The following is a 15,825-nucleotide window of genomic DNA, read 5'->3' on the forward strand; positions in this document are numbered from 1 at the left end:
GTGCTTTGCTTTGCTTTTTTCTCCCCCGCCCTTCTTTTTGCTCTTCCCTGTCTTGTCCCTCCAAAAGTCTGCTAATAAAAGTTAAGCTGATAGGATTCCTCGCTCCCTTATAGGCAGGTAGGCTGACGTCCCGCCGCACAAACCAAACGCTGTATTTTCTGCTGTAGCCACGCTACTACTTTCAGGCTCGTGGCGTGCCTGGGAGTTTATTCCTTTGTGAAGGACAGCGAACACCTCATTTGCATTCACTCACGCTCGCTGGGCCCGCTTTCTTTTTCCCCTCGCATTAGTGGAGGATCCTGAGTGACTCCGCTGAAGTCATTGGAGCCCGCTCCAAATTTACACCGCTGTCGCCGAGCTCTGCTTCTGCCGCCTCTGCTAGGAACTCGCTTTGATGCCAGAGATAAGCTGAATCCCGAGCATGTTCATTGGCTTAGGGGGGACTAAAGCAGAGGATTTGAACTCTCTTCATACTGCCTTGCAGGCTTGGGAGAGAGTGAAGTCATTCGGAAACTTTCCCTTGAAGTGCTTCCAACAGTAGCATTTCCTTGGCCCAATACTGGGGGGCAAGTTGATTAAAAGAACGGCAATTAAGGAAAGGGTCTGAGGAGGGGACGCGATGTGAGCTCCGCGCTGGATTTGGCTGTGGGACCTGGAAGGGAAGGGGGTGCTTGCTCTCTTTGTCACTCGCTGAATGAAAGCCAGGGGCAGTGATGTCAGAGTGAGCTCATACGCTCGACAGCAACCCACTGCTCAACCCCTGTCTTTCTCCAGCTGAACTTTTTGCGTTTGTTGTTTTTTTTTTTTTTTTCTCTGAAGAGATGTTCGGTTTTCAAAGGTTGGGTTGTTTGGAAAAATTGCATATAGCTCTGTGTTTGAAAAGCCGTTTGAACGGTGACTAATCTGCAAACGTGAGGGGGAGACGCTTCATCTGCCCCGCTTAGGCGTACGGAGAAACGGGGGCTCAAAGAGTAAACGGTGCGACGCGGGGGCAAGCGGGGTCTGGGCCTCTGAAACGAGGGGAGGATGGACAGGAGGTGACATTTGTAGCTGGAACGGGATTAAAGCCCGAGAACTGCTGATTCCAAATTCCAGGTTCCTGCCTCAAAACTGCCATATGCTCCACCAGCTGAAAAAGCTTAATATCGGTGGGCAGCGATAGCGCAGCAATAATACAGCTCCTCTAAGCCAGTGTTTACATCTATTGTCTGACTTACGCTGTGAAAATTAACGCAGCTTCATTTGCCATCCCCCCTCCCCATTTCCCTCTGTACTATAGTATCAGACCAAAGCTTCCATTTTTCCCTTCATTTTTAATAAAAGTTGCTATTTTGCACGCATGTGCCGGTCAAGAAACTGGCATTAACATTACAAATAACAGAGCTGACCCTGTAACAGTGTGAAACATTCAGGGGTTTTTGTTGTTGTTTTGTTTTTCACCACTTACACTCTGCGTTCGAGAGTTAATTCATACGTAGACACTATATAATTTATGTTTGAGAATCAAATTATTCAAATGCAGCTTCTCCTTGTAAGCTTTCCTTGAGTCATATCTCGGTATCTTTTATAGAGTGGGTTTCTTTTTGCATTTGACCTTGTTCCTGCCTCTAACTTTTAAACGGCAAAAGCAAATGTGCTTTGAAAACTGTGTTACACTGCAGTTGTTAAATAAAGCAATAACCTATGCACTTGTAATGCTTTCTCTATGACCTACTTACATACTACTTCACCCTCCTTATAGTATGATTAAAAGCTGCTTTGAATCCACTATTCCCTCAAGGGATTTGAGGCTAGAATTTAACAAACTGCTGAGAAGGCTTAAGTCAGTAAGAGGGCTTCCCTACAGCTTCTTCCAGCTAATTCACATGTAATTAAAAGGAAAATAAATATTTCAAAAGAACATACGTTTTAATGAAGCATTTTTAAGCACTTACACCTTGTGAAATGGGGCAAATTTATGAAGATCTCACTATTCCATATGCAGGTTTTAAGTCAAATTATTTGTGATCCTCCCCTCCTCCCCCTTTTGCATCCTGTGCAAAGCGTGGATTTACTTTTCAGTCAGCAGCGATGGGAATGTGGTCCTTAAAAGCGACAGGCTGGTGAGACTGAAGTCCCTTAGATTAAGCATGTAGCAAAAAAAAAAAAAAAGAAAAAAGATGATGAAGAGGTACAGACCCAGCCGCACGGGGTGAAGTGGGGGTGGAGACTTCTCACTTAAAAGAGTATCTTCATCCTCACTGAGCTGCCTGCATTTCTTCTGAGCTAAAACCTGCCCCTTCTGCAGTGGCAAGATTTCGAAATTGAAAGTTAATCCAACTCTGCTCTGGGCTGGATTAACCATCATGGAGGCCTCAGATCAAAACCCAGGTGGCTGCATCCGGCTGGAGAAAGTTGTGCTGGTTTCTCCTTTCATTGCAACTTTGCACTTATTTTTTATCTGCTGTGTAGTCCTACGCTGCGATGGGTGGGTGGCATAGAGGAATCGCCATCGATCTGGGAAAGAGGAGCCATAGCTCTGCTTGGTGCGTGTCTACGTAGGTGTTTAGCTGCCATGGTGGTGAGGACAGTAAGCGGACATACAGAACAGAGCAGATTAATAACGCTATGGATATCTGTTCGGGATTGCAGCTGTCCTACGGGGATTACCCTGAGGGCCAAGTGAACCTTTTCTTTCTTTAGACTTGCAAAGTAGGCAAAAATTTTAGCAGCCTGAGGGGTTTTTCTTCCTTTTAACTGTTTAAAATGGAAAAGTCTCTTAGTGCAATAAACCAGATTCTGGAAATTAGCCTGGTCTGTATTTTAATTATCAAACGGATGCTGGTCAAAATTTAAATAAAGCCTGGCCTGACTGACGGCATATTTATTTATTGGTCAATTTAATTTTATTTTAGAATGCTCTTTGAAAAGTTTAAGTGTAGTAGTTTTTCATTTGCGTTCGTTACTTTTCTCAAGCATCGATTATCCTGAGCAAATGAAATTATAAAACCTGGAGAGAGTCAGAAGCACACACAATGCAGGGAAACGTTTTGTGTGTCTAGACTGCTCAGATCATCCAGTAATCTTCGTAAATATGTTAATATTCTTTTGCCCGGAGCTGCTTTGCATGGATGCAAGTAGGTTTTGGAGATGCAGAGGAACATTTATACAGATTTTCAGGGGGCGGCGGCGCGGCGGGGGCTCCAGCCGTTTGCACGCCTGGAGTTTTGTGGCTCCGCTCCTCCGTGCCGGCTGTGGCCGAGCCCCAGCGCAGCGGGCTTGGGAGCGAGCTTTTGGCAGGTCACAGACCTGGGTGAGGGTTCACCTTCGTTGCTGACTTAAACCCCTATTTTTGGTCGGGGGGACAGAGTTCCTACTAGTCTCTCGCAAGGCGGTGACGGCACTTGGAGCGTTCGGTGGGTGCCGGGGTGTGAAGGGCAGGAATTTGGGCAGAGAGCGCCTGTACCGAGACACCTGCCCACATGGTCCCAGCGGTCCCAGCCTGGCAGCGGCGACTGCGCCTTCCTGCCGCACTGGGAAGAACTGGGTCCGTGCGAGCCACCCGCATTCAAGCAGCGGGTTTTGCGCCGGTGCCCGGCTGCTCGCTCCGCGGGGGCGAGGCTCTCCCCTCACAACACCCGCAACGCGGGCGTGGGGCAGCGGGGAGCGCTGCCGAGGCGGGCGGGCGGGCGGGCGGGCGCTGGGGCTCGGGTGGATCCTACCTCCCCTCCTCCCACGCCGCCGCCCTCGAAGTTTGGCCGGGCGCTGCCCGCGGGCGAGGCGCAGCCCCCCCACCCCCGCCCCCGGCAGCCCCGGGCGGCGCGGCCCCCGCTGCCGCCGCCGCCGCTAGGCCTCTCCCCGGGGCGGCGGGCCCCGCCGGGGCCGCAGGGGTTAACGGGGAGCCGCAGCGGGAAGATGGCTCCGCCCCCCCGCTCAGCACCTGGCGCTCCACCGACGGTTGCCTCAGCAGTCGATTTCGGAGGGGATTGGCGGAAAAAAAAACCGAGAGGGGGAGAGAAATGTGACAACTGCCGGGGCTGGCGGCTGCCGCGGGAAGGCCTCCGCACCTGTGCCTGCCCCTCCGCCGCAGTTGTGGGATCCGCCGAGCCCCGCCGCATCCGCCCTCCAGCCCGCCGCGGCGCGCCCGGAGCCCAGCATGACTTCTTCGTTCAAGCTGGATTTCCTTCCGGAGATGATGGTCGACGGCCGCTTGCTGGTCTCTGACAGAATGTAAGTGGTGGCGGGGCTGCCGCCGGGCGCGTCCCCCCCGCCCCGACCCCGGGTACCCCCCGCCGCCGGGCGCGGGGTCCCTCCCGCGCAGTCCGCCCCTCGGCGGGAGGCGAAGGGGTCCGTCCTCCCCCCCACCCCCGTTTTTTTTGTTTCCCCACCCCTTTCTCAAGTCACTTGGTGGTCTCCGGGCTGCCCCCCGCCCCTCTCCCGAAAGGTGTTTAGAATTCCGGCAGGTCGGTGAAGGCGGGCGAGGGGCGGCGGGGTGAGTGCGGGGCGGGGGGGGGGCGGCTTATGCTGCTGATGCAACGTGGAGAAACGCACCGCGGTCGGGCGTGACCGGGTGCGCTCCCCTCCGCGCCCGGCGGGAATTCCGCCACCGACACTTGTCCCCTGCACCCAGCCCGCACCCCCCCGCGCTACCTCAGCCCCTCCCCGGCGGAAGAAAAATCCCTTCGCCAAAGCTTCCCCAGTTCCGAAATTCAAACGGAATACTGAGCATCCACCGGGAGCAAGACGAGGCAGAAAGCAGGGGGTTGTCTGGGGTTTTGGGGGTTTGGTGGTTTTTTTTTTTTGCCTGTTCCCCACAGCTACCTGGTGCGGGGAGTGTTAATCAGGGTAAGGATGGTTGTTTCACATGCAGTTGAACTGGGGATAAGTTTTATCGGAAGGTGCTGAATGCTGGAATTTCAGAAAGAGAAGTATTCCCCCAGCCCGCCTCTGCTCCATTAATCTCGGTCTGAAAGTTTCTATTCCCATCCTCTTGGGCATTGCCAATTGACAGGTATTTTCAGGTAACCTAAGCCTTGTATCAAAAAAAGTAAAAGCTGGAAAGGAGGAAATAGTTGCTTGCTGAAAGATAGGAAGGCTGAGGACTGTGCTGCGTTTTTACAGTATCCAAAATGTCTTTTATTTTGTTGCTTTTTCTTCTTTCATCAGGATGACAAATGTGGTTTGAGTTACATTAGAACGAAGCGAGAGGCTTTGGCATTGACTCTGTACCGGAGCTATTGCGGTTGAGGCAGCGCTTAAGTTACAAGTGTAAATAAACCCGTGTGCGCAGCAGAGACTGTCACCTGCGATTTGCACGAGTCAGGTTGTATACTGTGCCCCCATCTAAGACTATTCAGACTTTTATTACCTTCTTTACTGGCAACCAAACTTTTTCCTAAGGTGGAGTGCTTTCCCTTGCGCCGGCAGTGCTCTGCGTGGAGACGCTCGGTAGCGGCCAGTTGTTCAGGCAGCTGAGATTTAGTAAGCGTGTGGGAGAGGGGAAAGGGGCAGGGGGGGAAGCTATTTGGTGCGGGTGGCTTACACAATTTTTACAGTCCTTGAAGGACAGCAAAGTGTTTGCGTAAATGTTGCCTGTTGTCTCTGTTTCGTGATCGTAAATTCAAACGGGTTCTCTGCTGTGTTTTGGTTTTGCCATTGTAAATTCCCTGGTTTTACTGGCACCAGTCGGTTTTGGAAAAGGTGCTGTACTTCTCTCCTTTTGCATAAAAATGGCATAGGTTTGACTGTCAGGGTACAAAGTTGCAGCTGAACATTCGTATCGCTTGCTTTGCAGCCCTCTGTGGGGACTTGCCACAACCAAGCTGTCCCTTGTCTTCATCGTCTCAGCTTTGATTAGACTTTCTACCTGCTGTCCTCCCAGGCAGTCAGAAAAGATACTGCTAACAAACATTTCCAAGCTCAAAGGCACTATTAACTGTGGCTGATGATGCCCTGTTGTCACTGAGGCTTATATAACTTTATCTCTAACTTGCCCCTGGAGGGGGGAGTACCATGCCACCTCTTCCTTCTGCACTGCTGTCTTTATACTCCTCTTCTCTGGGATGCATCCATGATATATTTTAACACAGCTCGAAACACAGTCAGTGTTCATCAGATGCAGACCTTAACGTCTGTCCAAAGAAACAAAAATTACTCTAGAGGTATGTCCACTTCTAAGTGGATCTCTAAATACAGAAGTTTAATAATGGCACTGTTAAATACACACATCCTTGTAGGATTTGATGCTGGTTCCTGATATATTTGGGGAAGAGGGAACACTTTGTAACGTCCTGAAGAAAAAAAACCTTTACCTCCTGCATCATCAGTGGCTGTGTTGTGATATGCTGCTTCCTTGTATTAACCAAGCTTTGCTTTGCTGCTGATCTAAGTAATTGTGAAGATGTATAATTTCAAAGGATTATGTGTCATGCATACAAATTAATATCAAGGCTGAACTGCTATTAAGTATTCATAAAAAAAATCTTGAAACTAAATGCTGTCTGTGGGAGCTGTACTACACTGCTTTTCTAAAACTCTGTAATTCACTATTGAAAAACATCTTTACCTTGTCCTTCTAGCCAAGCAGTGACATACAATTATTTGCAAGTCCCCAGCTCTCTGGACTAATCAGTGCTGAGGAGAATGTAGTTTGATTACGCGTAAGGGGTCACAGGCACGTATGCACCTTGCCCTTTAGCTGGCCCACCCCAGACGTGCAGCGAGATGCCAGCAGCCTTCAACGGGGTTGCCCAGTGCGTCGCAGAGCATGCTCCAAGTTACAATGCTGCACAAAACTTTTAACCTCACCATCTGGTCTAGCTGTTGAGTATAGCTTAGTTCAGTCTTTAGCAGAAAGGAATTTCCTATTTTAGAGGCAATTAGCAAGATGTATGTAAAACTCGTCCCTTTCACAGTGAAAATTTGCAGAACTAGACTTTTTTTTTTTTTTTTAAATGCGGGTGGCATATCAGATGTTTTGGGAAATCGGCACCATACAGTATCACTTACGCTTCCCGTTATTTCCACATTTAAAAGTTCTTTGTAAAAACAATTCTTTTCAGTATCATCCATTCTTTCAACAAGCAACCAAGGAGACTTTTCAAGGAACAACCTTCAGTGCATAACTATTGTGAAAGTTAACTGCCAGCTTGATAATTGTCAAAGTTAAAGTGCTTTTAGGTCTGTGAGACTGTTAATTGCTCTGAAATGTTGCTTCCTTCCAAATTTTGCTGCTGCTGTTATCTAGCTAAATATTAGTGAAATAGAACATCAGATAGTTTGTGCATGACTATTTAGTACAATTAAACTGTATGCATGGCATCAGTGTACCTGGTTAGGAATTGAATGGCAATTTTACTAATAAAAATTCATCGGTGAAATGGCATTGGAAAATAGACCCTCTAGGATACAAAGCATGAAGATGCATGAACTTTTGTTCTTGAGGGCAGATGACAAGTTGGATGCTCCAGCCATCATAAATGCTCACAAAGAGACCTCTTGGTTGGTGCTCTAGTTAAAGGGTCAGAAAATGTTTGACTGGTGTAATGCATGGCCTGTGTGAGTTAACTGCGTGGAAGAAGCAACGGCCAAGAAAAGATAGAGGTGGAAATGTGTGTGTATGTTTGGGCAGGGTAGGAGAGGGTTAATGGTTACTAAGTGCAGTTATGAAATGTCAATTCAATATAATTTGCTTAGTAATTTCACTGACTTGCCTACACGTACATGCCAAGTGGATGGTTGTAAAGGGGTTGCTCTGAGGATTAAGACTCATCATAGTAACCCCCCACATTGATTTCTGCAATACCACCGAAGATTTTCTGTTCCGTGATACCCATTCCACTGCCTGGGGTTACCTTTGATGTAAACGAGTAATGGTGTTTGTTACTACCGAGAGCAACTCAAATTTGATTTTAATTTTTGATAGCTGGGTATAATGTCAATTAAAATACATGATGCTTAAAGCAGTGCATGTGCAACTGCATGGATTCCACGGCAGTTGTGTGTAAAAGTATTTAGTCTGTGAGTTACTGCCTCTTTTTATCCAAGATTAGTTCAAAACAGATATATGTGCAATATGCTGATTAAAAGGCAGTGAAGATCAATTTTCAGTACTTTTTGTTTGTTTGTATTTATTGTTTAATAAATAAGGGATGTCATCATTCACAGGCGTTCTTGCACTTCAAAAACCCAAAACTTCCCTTTCTGCACTAAACCTGCAAAATAGGACTTTTTCCAGCATAAACTGGAGGTAACAAAATTAACTTTTTTTTTTTTACACTTCACCACAGGGAAAACTCAACATACTGTCAAAAATAATTTTTCAACTATCGGGGGTTTTTAGTATGTAGAATAGCGAACCATGAATTGCTAACTGCAAATGGATAGCTGGGTATCAGCTTTTTTTTTTTTTAAATCCATAGCCACATCCTTGTACTGGCATTTTAACCTAACTTTAATTTAGTAATAGCTTTATTTTAAGTATTATGACTTGTTACTTAAGTTACTTGCATGACAGATTCCTTGGGCTGCTACTGTGGGAAAGCAAAGCAAAAGAAGAAAATTCTTGACTGTTGCCAAAGAGCTTCAGAAAGGAAAATAAATCTTTGGATGTCAATTAAGTGATCGTGATTTCATGGTGTCCTTCTCCCCATCATCTTTTCTAGTAGCTGCCTAGAACCCCATTCAGTATTTAACCTACACGAACTGTCAGCACATTAATATTTAAATATATCTTCTACTTCCTATGATACGATCTCACATGTTTTTAAGCCTCCCCCACATGTATTCATCATCCAAATTAATCATCAGTTATGATTGCTTTAAAAACTTCACTGGCATTTTAAGATGTTTGATATCTTATGAGCATTCGGACTATTCAAATGTCATAATTAATTCATAGATTAATATAAAAATATTTGACCCAACCGATATAGGGGAAAGGTGTACAACATCTTTTAGTTTTTAAAAGCTCCTGGAATGCAAGGAATTAACTTTGACAAGACATAACCATGTAGAGAAGAGCTATTGTCTTGTAGTTTAAGCATATAAAAACCTCTTTCCTGCTAAAGCAGAGAGGTGACTTTTAAATTTCACTTATTTATTTATTCATTTCTACAAATTGTGTTTCTTATAGCAGATTATTTCTTGTGTGTTCATATAATTGCAAAGTATATTGCATCTCCTGACATGGTTTCCTTTGCTTAAAACAATCTGGTGGCAGGGCAGGGTTAAGCAGAGGCTAAAGTCACAAAATAGAGAATACACAGGGAAGGCGAGGCTGAGCTTTCCGTAGCGAAGACGTGGGAAAACAGAAAAAATCTTCATAGGTGCAAGAAGATGCAGGAACAAGAATGCCTATTTGGAAAATAAAAACTAATTAGAGCAATAAATGTAATGTTCTCAAGTAATTGTGAAATAATTATTCCCCTTTAGAATCATCATACTTTAATTGCTTTCCTCTGCGTTCCCGCGTTCGGCATGCCTATGGAAAGGAAGAGAAGCGCTTGTGTTCCCTCCAGGATTTCATTTTTCATTTGCAGTAAGCTGCTGGCTTTCTCGTAAAGGTTTTCAGAAATATGTTGCCTTAAACGCTGTTGTGTTCTTCCATATGGTGTTAAATACAAAAGGTGAATGGCAGATGTTGAAGCTATAAATTCTCTCCTCTCGTCCAGATAAAGCACCTTGAGATTTAGCTGTGCAGTTTATCCATCCTCTGTATCACAGATTCATAATCAATCTCTCATTTTCGTTGAGGCTGTTGTTACGTAAATAGGACACACTTCAGCAGTGTATTCTCTTTGCTCACAGCTTGATCCTTGAAAAATCAGCTGACAATAGTTTAAAATTATAATATTAATAAAGAGGAGATCATCTGGCCTTCAAAATGACATCTGAAAGCAGCTTCTGTTTTGTGTTAAATCTTAATTACTGTATTTAAATGAATGCCTAAATGAGCCAATTCACAAAGGAGTTGCCTACTGTACCAATACTGCCTGTTTGGCGATTTATTTATTCTTTCCTGTGGATTTACACAAATATTAAAAACAGTTTACATTGAAGAGAACATCTCTGCCGTCTTGCCTCTTACAGCTCAGCTGAAGAAGACTGGGCACCTTGTCCCTGCCCCGGGACAGCTTCTCCCTTGCCTGGCTGCCCTTGCCTATCAGGTGGTGGCAACGCTCGAAGCCGAGTTCAGAGGCGATGCTCCAAAAGACACACTGGTGCAAGAGCAGCGGGAAGGACTCCCTCTCGGCCTCCCGAGTGGTGTTTTGTGACTTTACCCATCGCTTACTGTCAGGGGCAGCATTTTGTCACACCTTGGGGAAAGAGCTTATGGTTTAGGACCAGAGAGAGACGTACGGTGAGCCTGGAAAGGCAGCAGCCCTGCTGCCTTCGGTCACGCCGGAAGGGATGCAGCTGCGTCCAGCTGTGCCCAGCTCACCCCGCTCCCCGCGGCCACATGGGATGCCCTCATCCTTTGCGAAGGAACATGTAGGACATTCATGGCCTTTTTTTCCCCGTCAGCTTGTGTGAGTTGAGCCACTTCAAGTTTTCCAGGAAAAAAACAACAGCAACCTGAATATTTTGTTTTATGACTTTCACGTCCCTGTTAACTTCTTAAATTATTCTGTGGATCTTACTCTGGGGTTTTAAAGTTTATGACCACTGTTATTTTGGAGATGAAGCCATTGATCTTTCATGAAAATAGCATTAGGATCTAGTGATTTCCCCCCCCCCACCACCTTTTTCTGTGCAGGTTAGCATCATAAAGCAAATATAGTCCTGGCAGAAAGCCTAACACTGACTGTCTCCCGGCAGTGGTGGCAATTCACTGCAACACTAACTTACAACTTTTTCAGTTTCTTTCCATTCAAATGGACTGGCCCCTGGACAACAGTGGAGTTGCCGTGTGGGTAAGAGAGAGATGTCCAGGTACACACCCCCTTTAGCCGGTGTGTGTGGCTGGATATCTCCGCGATGGGAGGACAGGCAGTTCCTTCTGAACCAGCTACAACCCTTTTTGTCCCAGACTATACTGTGCTTTTTCTTGTGCTCTGTTCCTACATCATGTGTCCTTTGAAGCAGTTCCAGTCTGATGGCCAGTCACAGCTGACAAGAGCTCACTTTTGTTTCATAACCCTGAGAAAGAATGAAGATCCTTCATCCTCCTCATCCAAAGGCATGATGCTGTCTTCTTGTTTAATATACACGAGCTCTTTGCGTTTCTCGTTTCTTGACAGCTTTGCACTGCTAAATTCCTCAGAGAGGTAAAAAAAAAATAATCCACAGCTTGCTTGCCCACCGCTGGTTGTGTCATTGACTCCAGACCTCAGTGGCACTTGGTCTGGTGGCACTGGTGGTGCGAGACAGATAAGTGCAATTCATTTGCCTGAAACAGACCCAGGGAACTGAAAGTTATTAACTGCTGGAAGAGGATAACTGTATTTGAAAATCTACAGAATCAAGTGATGTATTCCCTTCTTCTCTTTTTTTTTTTTCCCCCCTGGCTCATTCAATTGCTTAGATCTGTCAGCCTTCACCTGCCATTCATTGCTAGTGGGAGAGACATCTGGCTATGCCCTTTATCAATAAACACTTCTTTTTTTTTAATATTTTACCACATATGGATCGTAGAACAAGCATTAGGAGTCTGAAATGTTGTCAAACACACTCCATGCCCAGTGGCTATCACTTAAAGAAAGCCCTATTCTGTACCTGGTTTCCATACGAAACGCTGTAGAAATTGCAAGTTAGATGGCTGCAGTTTTACTTGATTTCACTGTGCAGTTTGGTAACCTTTATCACCTTGTCATGTCTTTGAAGGGAAAAAAAAATCATTCATTTTATCTGCAATGTTTCATGTTTCTGTACAAACATGTAGAAAAGTTGATCATCTCATTAGTCAGTAAATGAACTTTCAAATTTTTAAAATTCAGTTTAAATTTCTTAATCCAAGATCTTATTACTTAGAAATCTTTTTTTTTCATACTTTAACTCCCTTATCCAAATTATCCCCTGCTGTTAAAAAAAAAAAAAAAAAAAAGAAACACCAAAAACCTATGAGAGAGAGAAAAAAATTTCAGGACATTACAGTGACTATTACTCTAAATATGAATTTTATTGTGAAAATTCCTAGTTCTTTTGGATTGTTTAGTCTTTAAAAGTGATTGTTGAAAATTCCCACTGGGGGCTGCTTCAGAGATTTTACTGCACAGCCATAAATGCCTAATTAAGGGGTAGCCACAGGTTGAGGTGATCCCTTCAGGGAAAAAAATTCAAACATCATTCCCCTTGTCCTAGTCTGACCCGTGTAATGCAACTTCTTTCTTGAAGCACTGAAATTTTGGGATTGCAAGGCGAGCACTGACTTTCTCCGGCAGGTTCAGAGTTGCCAGCTCCTTCTGGAGATCAGTATTGAGTGGGAGGGAACCAGGGGGAAGAGGAAGAAATAAAATTAGCATTTAATTTTGCAGGACGTGGAAAAATAGATGGCAAGTGAGGCAATTCTTAGAAAGCGAGAATGTCTCTGGACAAGTAAAGCACTATTATCTGATATTTTATTACCAACTATAGCCTGCAATCCATGTTCAAGCCAAACTTCTGACGGGTTTACAGGAGCTTGGCTTGAATGAGGAATGCATAATGCTGGGCTTTGCATCCCGTGCCAGGCTGCCCAGCTCTGAACCATGAATTACAATTATATAAATTTCTTTTTTTTGCAGTTTTTTTTTCAGTCGCTCACTTCAGAGTGAACTTCAACACAGAAATGTAAGAGGCAACTAACTTTTCAGGTATTATTGTGTCTTGCTAGCACAGCAAGTTGCTATCTCGCTGATGGAGTGGGAGAGAAGTTGATTTTAATTTGGCATGTATTCTTTTTAAGGGATGTTCACACATCTCAGGTTGGGGCAGGGGGGTTCGTTTCTTGATGAACCTTTTCCCCTTTACCAGAGAGGAGGGTTCATCTCGGCGCCTGGGGGCTCACAGCTTTCACCGACATGCATCTCTATCATTTGGCTGTGGAAGACAGAGCACAGCTTTTTCTTTTAAGTTGGTTTGCTGTCTGTGGAGAAAAGAGTTAATGCAGCAGCTTCATAACAGTGCTCAGATACAGTCAAAGAAAGTCCAACAATATATTACAGATTTTTAAAACAATTGTGTTTGCTGATTTCATCACTGCTTAAGTGTAGCCTAGGATTTCACGTTGGACTACATTTATTTATCTTCCAGACAAGGCTGTGTAGAATAGGAAAACCTCAGAGTTCTAGTATCTTCTTCTTACCATGCCCAACATCTGTGCTGTTCCTGGGGTATTTCACTGGAATGGAATGAAGCTTTGCATGCTTTATTATGTATTGTAGCACATAATGACTTTGGGGCAGATTCTGTGTATTTTTGAGCTTTTTTCCCCTGCAGTGGCCATTACAATGGGGCCCTATAGAAGTTGAGGTAGGGTTCCTAGCTGTCATTGTAAAGTAAGACAGAAGCATCTCTTCAGCGTCCTATGCAAAGCCTTCACTGGAACAACCACGCAGCAATTCACACAGGAGTCAGATCTGTTTTCCAGCCAAAAATATTGCTTACAAGGCTTAGTTTGGCCCAAGCAAGTCTTCCACAGCACTGGCTGATCCTTCTGTTTTCAAAGTATTGTTCCAGGCTCCTTTAGATCATTTCTTCTTCCCCCTGCATGTACAGTTTATCGGATTTGGGAAAAGGTCCTCCAGCAGCATCGTTGTTGCCTGCATGCCTTTGCTGAGGAACAGCAGGCTACTTGTAGCGAGAGATACACGCCGGGATTCAGAGAGGAACAATTTTCAGCTTGCTAAGATGTCCGTATTGCTACCTGGAAGCTCTGCAGGAGCTAGAGACTTTTTGGCTGTTTCTGTGCCTCTTTGATCCTTCTGTCCTCACCTCCACATCAGGGGATACTTAGACTTCTTTACTTCGCTGGCCTTCAGAGGATTTGAAGGTCCCTGAGCTTCCCCAGGCTCTCGGTTTCTACTCAAGTGGGAAGGGAAATGAAGACGACTGCTGCTGACTTCAGCCAGTCGGGTTCCCGATCTTCCTGTTTGGTTTGAAGACCCAGATATCGAGTGAATTTGGAGTTGAGAGATGCCAGGCCCTTGGGTAAGATGAATATTGTGGAAGGGAGATGTGCAGAAGAAAATGGGGTGAGAAAAATATGTATTTAGGCAGACTTCCGTAAAAGATGCGAGTTCAGGTTTACTTAGCAATAATTTAAAATTAATGTTATAGTTAAAAAGTGGAGCATCACTTGTGTTAACAGGAACAAAGATTTTATTTTTAAACCCAGCAAAGCCTCAAATGCCAGAAAATGCAAAATTGCTGCTGATAATTTTTGAATGTGAACCTGGAAGGCTTCATGGAAACTTAGAAGGAAATAAATCAACTTCCCTCTCCTTCCCCAAAACTCTTTGGGCAAAAAAATCTGTAAATATTTAACAGCAAATAATCACATTGCCAAGAACCAGCAAACAAAGCCCTTTTATCGAATCCTATAATATGCTGTAAATAATGAAAACCCTCATAGATCTAGCAGAAAACACTTTTTTTTTTTAAATCAGTGAAGAAGCTTAGGATCTATCACTTTAAAAATCCATTAACTTAGCTAAAACTCCTTTTTCAGTCTCTTACTATTTCATGTCATATTTTTCTCCGTCCTTGACATATGCGATTTGCCCTGCCCATATCTCTTTAAAATGCTGGGAGTCTTCAGCATGCTCTGCTCCGCGGTGCGTGCCTCCAAGAAGCCTCTCCTCCCTCGCAAGGTAAGAATGACCCTGCTCTGCTATCCCTTACCACCATCCATTCCGTATTCAAACGCCTCTGCGATTCCTCCCCAGCCGCTCTGGTGGAAGAAGTTCCTATAAGTATCTGCAAAACACGTACTTTATTTTCCTCCTTCTTTGACAAGATAGGTAAGAGAAACCTATTTAAATTGGAGAGCCACCTATAATGATTTTACATTCTTAGTATCCAGCTAGTGGGTCGTGTCTTGAAAGTCCCTGGAAGTATGACCATCCTTTTTGGTCTGTACTCACTGACCCAGCATATTGGAGTTTTCAGCCCTGCCTATGATTTTCTAGGTCTTCTGGGGATCTGGATATATATGTTGTCTAATAAAAATGGTGCTTGACAAAATACAGCAGGTTTTCCTGCATTTTTGTAGTGGATGTTTTACTAGGTTCTCTCATCTCCGTTTTTTTAGACAGTCTGGTACAACGATTGTCAACCAAATATGATACTATCATGGTTTGTTTTTTTTTTTCCCACAACCACAAGTTGCCCTACTTACCCGAAGCAAATCACGTAATATGCCTTTCTCAAGGGCATCTGTTAATTCCACGCGATAAGCTGGGAGTTTCAGCCAGGAACATTGAGCATTGAAAGAAGACCTGGTTAAATTCAATAGGACTTAAATTTAATCAAATTTTAAGCAATTCTCCCAAATTATACCTTTGATAGACTTTCTGTGTGAGCAGTCGCTTCAATGTTGAGGTGTTTAGGTGAAACTTTTTTCATTAAGGGAATAGTATTCCCTTACACAGTAACTATATGCAGCTGCAAGTTAGATGGTGCAGCAGGAAGACATGCACAGGCTTCGGTAGATCATGGCCCTCTCTTTAAGTGCTGGACTCTGTATACACTTAAACTGGTGGTAAAACTCAACTAACACAAGTGGTTTAGAATCAGCTCAGACATTCAGACTCCAGAAAGGCTGTTTTTTATGAATAAATTAAGGACTGAATCCAAGGCTTGTTGAGTCGATGGACAGACTCCCTTTGATTTCACAGTGCTCTGTATCTGTGATCCAAATGCACCACG

General features: G+C 44.6%; 1 protein-coding gene across 14 annotated transcripts in view; it reads left to right on the plus strand.

The window, feature by feature from the left end:
* Window positions 1–15,825, plus strand: part of CELF2 (CUGBP Elav-like family member 2) — a gene marked incomplete at both ends in the record, with an annotated part of 372,062 nt that overhangs the window by 123,786 nt on the left and 232,451 nt on the right. For 5 of the 14 annotated variants that reach the window (XM_082009647.1, XM_082009656.1, XM_082009659.1 and 2 more), the window contains one exon: window positions 4,136–4,209. The exons of the other annotated variants lie outside the window; for them this stretch is intronic. In XM_082009647.1, the coding sequence (XP_081865773.1) occupies window positions 4,136–4,209 (74 nt within the window). Of the gene's footprint in view, window positions 1–4,135; window positions 4,210–15,825 lie in introns of those variants that run through there. 14 annotated transcript variants of the gene reach the window in all.

The sequence above is a fragment of the Phaethon aethereus genome (genome assembly GCF_964289735.1).
Source record: "Phaethon aethereus genome assembly, chromosome: 1".
Lineage (NCBI taxonomy): Eukaryota > Metazoa > Chordata > Aves > Phaethontiformes > Phaethontidae > Phaethon > Phaethon aethereus.